This window comes from Lathyrus oleraceus, chromosome 1 (assembly GCF_024323335.1).
Source record: "Lathyrus oleraceus cultivar Zhongwan6 chromosome 1, CAAS_Psat_ZW6_1.0, whole genome shotgun sequence".
In the NCBI taxonomy this organism is placed as follows: domain Eukaryota; kingdom Viridiplantae; phylum Streptophyta; class Magnoliopsida; order Fabales; family Fabaceae; genus Lathyrus; species Lathyrus oleraceus.
The window spans coordinates 144,904,073-144,913,551 of record NC_066579.1 but is presented as its reverse complement, the minus strand read 5'-3'; the positions used below and the strand labels follow the sequence as shown (position 1 = coordinate 144,913,551).

Here is a 9,479-nt window from a genome sequence, read left to right as displayed (position 1 = left end):
AAGAAATTTATATGGAAATAAGCATCAGCTAGTCAAGATTCATCACAAAAATTTTCAGCCATTTATCATACAATATGAGGATTTCATGATCAAATCATTCAAAGGTGTCAAATTATGCACATGTGGAAGAAACCCTAGGTCAAATGAAAAATATTCCAAGCACAACTTTGACCAATAGGTCAAAAATCATCTACATTCAACCACAAAGTCAACAAAATTATTTCCATATTTTTGTGATTTTTCCATGATTTTATATGATTTGTTGAACATGCTAGGGATTATTTAACATTTTTTAGATTTTTATTGAAATTAATTAATTTAAATCAGAATGGCAATAACGTAATTATTGGGGCGGGGGCGGTAAACGCCCAATTTGAATTTTCAAATTGCATTTCAGATCAAACGCGTCTATTTCATCATCTTCAACATGAATATTTTCCAGAAACATGAACAAGGCTCAAGAACATCAAATCCACGAAACCTATCCAAAACTAACAAACTTATAGTCGTTGGGACCGTACAAACGTGTAGATCATGAATCTCAACTCTAATTAACCTAAAACTTCCTAAATCTCAAGAATCGTTGAACTTAGGGTTTTGGATCATAACTTCGAGTTAAGATTTCTCAGCACACAATCAACCATTTACAATTCCGAAACCAGCATGATAATCTACGTGATAAGCACGACGACACGCACACAATAATTGCACGAAAGCTTGAGGTCGAAATTCGAGTAAACCTGCTATGGCCGTGGTGATTTGGGGAGAGTTAGCGCGCGAATTGATGAAACAGCAGTAGAAGGATGAATGGTGAAGTGGATGCAGCTCGCGGTTTGGCTCGAATCTCTCTCTATCACGAGCAATCTTCAATCACCATTGATGAAGCTCCTTTGGACAGTGGATTTTGGCACGGCTATGGATGCTACCAGCTGCAAACAGATGAAGTAATAGACAATTGGAGATCGATGCAAAAAGAAGAATGCAAATTGATCAAGGTTTTGTGGAGATTTTTGGATTTTGGCTCTTGTGAGTTCTTGAAGATTCTTGGAGAAGATTTGTGATTTTGATCTGAAAATTTGGTGAATGAGAATTCTGTTAGGTTTAGGAAGAGATTAAGCTTATATACCATGCCACTAATCCATGATTAAACAAGTGATTAACCAAATTGGTGTTTTAAGCAAATTGCATTTTTCACTCAAAATGGCCAAAACACCCTTCCTTCAAAACAGTCCATGTATCAGCTCAATTTTGGTTCAAGCAAGTCCAAAATACCACATGTGATGTGTAGAAACAAGTTTCATTTCAATTGGATGCCTATTTTGCAATTTCACCATTGGATGGAAAATGTCCAATTTATGCACTTTCATTCTTCGAGCCAAAACTCAAATTATGAGGCCTAACCATGAAATGAGGATTCAAACACATTCCAAATGCCATTCCTGAGGTGTTACAAAAAGTCCCATCTCAAAATTCCAAATATTTTGACATTTGGACAATTTTGCCCCTGATCCAATTTAACAGTCCAGTTGAAAAGTGACTTTTTGCATTGGCCATTTTTGGAAAAAACCAATGATGCATCCTTGAAGTACATGTCAAATGGAGTTTGTGCATATAAAGAACTTGCAATTTGGACAAACCATGTGGTAGTTATGGCCTCCTGATTACGGGTCTTTTCTGAAATTCACTGAGCCATATTTTGCAAACCACACATGGGATTTTTGAGTTCTTGGACTTTTTGGAAAGGTGAGAACAAGATCTTCAACTTTCATGTTGGACAAAATTCCATTTGAAGCTTGTATGATGAAGTTATCTTGAGGAGAAAAAGTTTCCATTTTGGGCAGCTGAAATTACAGGTCCACTTGCCATTTCGGGAAACTGTCTGCCTGAGCTCAAATCCTTCAACCTTGGTCTTTGTCATGTCAAAGGAAGTTTATATAGACATGAATGAGACATATTCAACCAATTCCAATCATCAAATCACTGATCAAATGTACAGTTGACCATAGTTGACTTTTATTGACTTTTGGTTGACTGAACAATGACTGGTGACTTCTGAGCATCCAATCTTTGGCCAAACCACTTCAAAATGATCCTTGGACCATATGAGCTTGAAAAATCAACCCCAGGGCTTTGTCTCAATAAAAAGTGGCACTTGCTTGTTTGACTGACTGATTCTCCTGATCAGTTCGACCTGATTCATCAACTGAGCTTGCACTTGGGCACATGGACAATGCAATGTTATGCAGTGGACATTGTTAATGCTATGCCCTAATATGAAATGAATGTACACAATGGTAGGGTGCAAATTTGAGGTGCTACACTATGTTAACTACTTCATTTTGTCCACTAAAATCATATTTTATACATCAACATAATTCTTTTCCTTTACATGTGTAGGAACATACACATTGATTCGTTGATTGTACAACAATTGTCTGATATGCTCTACAAACATAACGCTCATGGAAAAAGTTTTCAAATGGTCAAACACTAGTTATCTAATGGTAATACTCATAACTTGAAATTGAGACTCATTTATGATAGAACCACAAATGTAAGAATATATAATCAAGCAACTGTATTTGAAGTTGTTGCATTAGTAGTTGGTGATCTTGACACAACAGAAATATGGAATATAATCTTGCAAACAAAAGGAGGACAACTATAGAGAATTAATGAGCTCCATGCAAGTTACTTGGATTATCATTATCTATTAGTTTCCCCTATGGAGAAGATGGTTATAGGCCTAACATAGCTCATAGAGACTTAAACATCTTCCAAGACAACAAGAGAAATAAACTTGCAAAAAGAGAGTGGTTATCATTTCACATTCAAAACAAATCATGTGAGGTAAAAACATTGTTATCATCACGAAGACTATTTCAACAGTTTTTGGTTGATGGTTACATAGCGTTAGAGTCTGAAAGATTATAACGGATTCATGAAAATCAACCAAAGTTAAGGGTGTCAAAGAACAAAAGTCTAAACGAAGAGGGTGATCAAAGTCAAACACCAGGTTCAAGCACATGAAAAAGAGTGGTATTTCCTTCTTCCTATGTTGGTGATCGTAGATTTATGGATCAATTGTACTATGATGGAATGGCTATTTGTAATAAAGTGGGGTTTTTGATTTGTTTATTACATTCACTTGCAATCCAAATTGGCCTGAAATACAAAGATTACTAAGACCTTTCATCTGAAAGTGCAAGATCGACCAGATATGATATCAAGGATATTTAAAATTAAGTTTGATCAACTGCTATCAGATTTAACAAAGAAGGGTGTGTTAGGCAAAGTTCTTGCATGTAAGTTATTATTTCTCACCCTTACTTTTCAATTTTATTGCTGAAGATAAAACTAAATTATTACTTTCTTATTCATTTTTATATATGTACACCATTGAGTTTCAAAGGAGAGGGTTGCCACATCCACATATCTTGATCTTTTTGAATCCTGCTAACATATATCAAAGACCGAAAGATATTGACAAAATAATTAGTGTTGAAATGCTATATACTTTGAAGTACTCTAAGTTATACAACTTAGTTAAAACTCATATGGTTTCAGACCCTTGTGGTTTGGCAAATCTAATTTCGCCTTGCATGAATGACGGGAAATTTTCCAAGTATTACCCAAAAAAATTCAATCTTCAACTGTAGTTGATCAAGATGGCTATCCGATTTATAGGAGAAGAGACAATGGACACATAATTCATAAAAACAAAACCCTCATTCACAGTGGACATGTAGTTCCTCACAACCCGAGTTTATTGTTGAAGTATGAAGCGCACATCAACATGGAAGGGTGCAATCAAAGTACTTCTATCAAATACTTATTCAAGTATATAAACAAAAGTTATGATCGAATATCTTTTGTAATTCAATCTTTGGATGATATTACATTTAGTGAGAAGAAGAACATTGACGAAATCAAGAAATATCTAGATTGTCGGTACATCTCCCCAAGTGAAACATGTTGGAGGATTTTCTCATATTCTATACATGATAGGAAGTTAGTCGTGGAGAGATTGTTTTCTCACATGGAAGGAGAGAATTTTGTTTACTTTAAAGACTATAAGCAAATTGATTTTTTTTTACTCAAACCAGGTGTTATTGAATCTATGTTTACATCATGGTTTGGGGTAAACAAGATATATGATTATGCAAAATTGTTTACATATGGTGACTTTGTCTCTAGATCTGTCTACCATAAACAAACTATGTGTTGGAAGCCAAGGAAAAAAGGGTATATCATTGGTCATCTTATTTGGGTTCCTCAAAGTACAGGTGAGTTATATCATTTACGAATGATTTTGACTATTAAGAAAGAGCCAATAAGTTATGAAGACATCAAAAATTGGATGCTTTCCAACATAAAACTTTCAAAGAAGCATGCTTTGTAATCAGATTTCTACAAGATGATAGAGAATTTATTGAGGCAATAAAAGAGGCACATGTTTGGGGTTCTAGTGTTTTTTACAGAAGTTATTTGTTACTATGTTTCTATCATCATTAATGAATAGATCAGAGCATGTTTGGAGTAATACATGTTTATACTTATATGATGGTATTCTTTACGAACAACATGTTTTGACAAGAAATCCAGGTACACTCTTTATGAATTATTTTCCAGCTTGTTGTTCCTATTCAAAACAAATAGTTTTATTTACAAGTTTTTTCTTTTTATACCATAGGATTAACACTTACTGATAAAAAAATAAAATAACTTACACTGATTATAGTAGAAACACAATAACAAAAGAACAACATAAGTTTGAAGAACTTCAAGGAAATGTTGTATCCAAAAGAGTTTGTACTTTCATTTATTGGAAATAGGATTTTATTTATGATGAGAGACAATATGATCCAATTGCTCAAAAAAATCTTCGATAATTTGTACTCATCTCTTGCAGGTAAATTCACCTTGCATCTCATTCTTTTATGCAATTAATTTCATGTTTATATTTCATACATTGTAAACTACATTTCTTATTCTATATGTCATTATTCTTTTATGAAATTTATTTTATGTTTATATTCCCTACATTGTAATATACATTTCTGATTCTATATGTCATACTAAACTTTATGTCATAACAATTATATTTGTAAAAGAGCTTAAAACACATTTATTTTGAAGTCATAGAAGCTGTAGAAAACCAAAAAGGTGGGTGTTGTTTTATATGTATATGGTGGAATAGATAGAACATGCCCTTAAAAAGTGGTGCAAGTTCATATAACAAAAAGGAAATCCACATTTTTCTGAGTCGATATTAAAGATTGGAGATGGAACCAGGTCTGAGCCTAATGATGGTTATGTTGACATTTCAATTTCTGATGAGTTTCTAATTTCAAAATTTTCAAATCCTATTGAGGCTATTATTGAGAGTACCTATCATGATCTCATTCATAACTACCATGATCCCAACTATCTGCAAACTCGTGCAATCTTGGCTTCAACAATTGAAGTAGTCAATGATACAAAGCAATACATCACATACCTTCTTTCATGTACTAAACATGCATTTATATTGTCTTAATGTGATTACTATTCTATACATTCTATTTATTTTATTTTTACATTACATTATTTTTTAAAATTTTAGGAGAAGAAAATGAATATTTCAGTAATGATTCTATTGATAGATCAAGTTGAAGATTGGTGTCACTATTATATTGTTGCGTAACTTAGATCAATTTGAAGGCTTATGCAATGGTACAAGGCTCATTGTAATAAGGTTTATTAATCATATCATTGAAGCTAAGATCATTTATGGAAAGAATATAGGTAACATCATTTATCTTCTCATAATGTCTTTGTACCCCTCACAATCATCCTGACCATTTAAGTTGGTGAGGAGACAATTCCCCGTTATTATTTATTTTGCTGTGACAATTAACAAATCTTATAGTCAATCTTTAGACAATGTTGGTTTATACTTATCGAAGGATGTTTTTAGTCATGGTCAATTGTATCTGGCAGTTTCTCGACTTAAGATTAAAGGTCTTAAAATTTTGATTCATGACAAAGAAAAACAAGCTACAATTACTACCAATATTGTTGTATTCAAGAAAGTTTTTCACAACATTTAGTAGATATGTTTTCCATATTCTTCTCTATCATAAATTGGTGAATTCCAATCATAGTATGAGTTGTTATCTAATTTAAATAATTTTGTTTACAAGTAAAATAATTGAAGCCAAATTGAAGATTGATGTTACAATTCTAACTTTTATGAAAATTGGTTGGAACACATATTGTACTTCCACTTATCTTTTGCTCTTTTTTTATGATCTTTGACATTCGTTGTCAAGTTTACAACTACATTTTGTGAAATTAAAATACAAATCTTTTGTTGCAATAATTCTATTTCATACTTGGTTGTGCTTTCTCTATTATAATGAGCATTATACATATATATCTAAATGTGATACAGGTATATCTAAAAGATTAATTTTTATAATTACACGTTTACTTTACCCGTGCAGAAGCACGAATATTCTACTAGTTTATCACCAAAATGAAAAAATAACTAAATAAATTAATCCAATCATTCAAAAACCTGAATAGGATATAGATTAAACCTGAAAAAACATTTACTTGATTATTTCAGAAAACATTGTATGTACTTTTCTTATGATCTAGCACCTTGTACTCATACTAAATGTTTGAGTTATATAAAAAGCATTAGCTTCTATATTGAATCCAACATTTTCATCCACATGATCATATAGTTTTCTGCATCCCGGACACCGCCCGTCTGCCTCGACGATCTTTTTGTGACAAAACAGACATATATGAAATCCACATGAACAAGGAAGAAATTTGGCGTCTGTCATATCTAAGTCTTCGTAACATATAAGACATTGACAAGGTTGAGAAATTATAGTTCTCCATGACCAAGGTACAATTTTGTGGCTACCATGCCAATTTGTATTCAACGGCGAACTATGCGGCTTTGTGAGGTCGGGCAAACACCTCGGACGAAGAGTATCATCGGGTTTCCATGCTCGACAACTTGTATGTGATTTAGAAACTGTTGACTGTAACTCTTTTATCGAATGATTGTTAGCAGATTCTGAATTAACATAAGACTTCTTCATTTCGTCTTCTGAAGGAGACTCTAAAAGCATGGAATGCTTGTTATCGTTTGTGTATAAAGTATCTGCAACGGTCTCCCAATCTTCAAGGCATCCATCCTCCTCACTAAGATTTCCTGAGGAAAACGTACTTGTGCTACTCCTGCTACTGCTGCTACCGGTAAAACCATTCCTTGATACATCGCGAATATAAGTACTTTGAATAGAGCTATCTATTATGCATTTATTATCCTCTCCTCCTTTCCTCCTATTTTTCTTGTATGGTGATTGATTCTCCTCGCTCGCAATGTGTTTAGATGATGGACAACTATCAACCCTTCCATTTGAGTCAACATTGCATTCCTTTTTGACTGAAATACAACAGTATAATCAACAATGAACATTAATAATGAAGAACTTTAACAAATTTCAAAGGAATTTTAAGAAATCTATACATAATATTTTAACCGTGTTTGAATTAATCTATGGATGTGATTGAATGTAACTACATACAGACATAGATACTAGGCACGATCGCAATAATAATTTGAGATAACACATGTGATTGAATGTAACTACATGTGTTGGTATCAAACACTAAACACACGTTCAAGCTTAACTTAATATTTTGATATTATGATTCTTAAATAACTTTCAGAAACATTACTAGAAATCTTAAAATATGACTTGTTAAGAAAAAATCTCAAACAAAGGTATCTAAATTCTCTATACCATTATAAGCATAATAGAATTAAGACATTCAACATTCATAAAAACTTATCATCTATTGATTGAACAAAGAAAAACATAATCAATAAGTCAAAATTTTGCAGGTGAAAATAAAGATCATAAATAAAGCTACCTTTAGAAAGCCATTGTTCGCGCCTAACATCAAGCTTGATTTGCTTCAATTTTGCTGAGCCATTAATCTGAAAATTCACAATGCCATAACCATTACATTAGAAAATCAAATAACAAACGAAACCAGGAAAAAAATGAATATTTTCCAACAACAAAAAGAAAGGATTAAGAAATAAAGAAATTGCTACCCTTTAAACCCAACAAAAGAAAATGCAAAAAAATAGAAAAGGGGTTGATAAAAATCAAATTCTTATGGCTCAAGGGTTTGAAAAATGCAAAATAAATAGAAAAGGGGTTGACAAAAATCAAATTTTAATAGCTCAAGGGTTTGAAAAATGCTAGAAAACAAAAATTGGTTGAATTGTTAATAAAATTGAAAAAGGAAAAAGAGAAAATAGGAGAAAGGTTTACCCTCTTCTTCTTGGAGGAGAAAGGAGGTTCAGAAATGAAAGCAGGAGCCATTGAAAACGAGAGAGAATATGATGAAGAAAGGAGGATAAAGAGGGAGTGGATGTTACAAACTATTGCGTTTGATTTTCTCTTCTAATTTTCTTTGTTTTCAACAATACATAACATTGATTTCTCTCTACGTGGCTATACAATTACCATAATGTTTTTGTCTTCTTGATATTTATAAGTAAAACTATATAATTCTTTAACTTTATTTTAAATTACAAATAGTTCTTTTAGTTAATTTTTTTTCTAAAGTTTTTTTTAATGAAAAGATATTTAGTAAAAAAGGCTTTTTTTCTATCCACACTTTATCTCATTTACTATGAGATCTTCTTTTCTCACTTTTTTTATATTTTGAAAATCTCTGAAAAGAAATCCAAAAATGTCAATCGTATTTTTAAAATATGCAGCGCGTTTTTTAAACTTTGAGATTTTAGAATAAAAAAGATGCATTTAACTTATGTGTTATGTTGCAGAATAAGAAATGGTGATGATTACGAAAACTACGGTGGATCTGAGTTTCTGACGCACTACATTATTGTGACATCGTGGATTGGAGATTGTGATCATGGTGCTTCTTAAACTAGAGGTATCGGTGTTGATGCGATGATGTTAACAATGTTTTTGTCTCTGATACGGTGGACCTATGCAGTACCTGTATGATTAGCACTCAAACGCCCGAGTCAGTTTAGACTTCAAGATTGAAGGTCGTGAAAATGGAGATTAGAAATTATGTACCTTAGAACTATTTACGCATGTATTTATACCTTGGGTCTGGAAGAGTAGGTTATGTAATGGGTCTTGTGCTATTAGGCCTTTGGACAACGCGAAGTGATATATCCTAGGTATTTGGCCGACACTGAACAATTGCCTCTAAGACTCGTCGGGCACGTTTGATGTTGGGGAGTCTTCCATTAATAGTGATGGCCTCAAAGGAATTTCATTCAGACGCTGGCTGGCATGTGCCACTTTGGTTTGGCCAAAGCGTGATGCGAATGCGAACATTGAATACAAGCATTTTTCTTTGACGTGTGATTTGAAAAGGTATGGGGTATTGTGACATAGCTTTCCTGTGTACTCGAGTAC

General features: G+C 32.8%; 1 protein-coding gene across 1 annotated transcript; it reads right to left on the bottom strand.

Annotated features, from left to right (window-relative positions):
* Window positions 1-6,578: 6,578 nt before the first annotated feature.
* Window positions 6,579-8,519, bottom strand: LOC127122821 (uncharacterized). The gene is made up of 3 exons (XM_051053104.1): window positions 8,352-8,519; window positions 7,942-8,008; window positions 6,579-7,450 (listed from the first exon to the last, which is right to left on the bottom strand). The coding sequence occupies exons 1-3, from the start codon at window positions 8,400-8,402 to the stop codon at window positions 6,642-6,644; spliced, it is 927 nt and encodes a 308-aa protein (XP_050909061.1). The 5' UTR covers window positions 8,403-8,519; the 3' UTR covers window positions 6,579-6,641.
* Between the last annotated feature and the right edge of the window lie 960 nt (window positions 8,520-9,479).

Bases quoted from the DNA above. Each gene is read 5' to 3' on its own strand.
- LOC127122821 (XM_051053104.1), bottom strand. From the start codon at position 8,402: ATGGCTCCTGCTTTCATTTCTGAACCTCCTTTCTCCTCCAAGAAGAAG. The intron at 8,009-8,351 runs GTAAACCTTTCT...GTGAATTTTCAG, and splicing joins TCTCCTCCAAGAAGAAGAGG to ATTAATGGCTCAGCAAAATT. The intron at 7,451-7,941 runs GTAGCTTTATTT...GTTGTATTTCAG, and splicing joins CGAACAATGGCTTTCTAAAG to TCAAAAAGGAATGCAATGTT.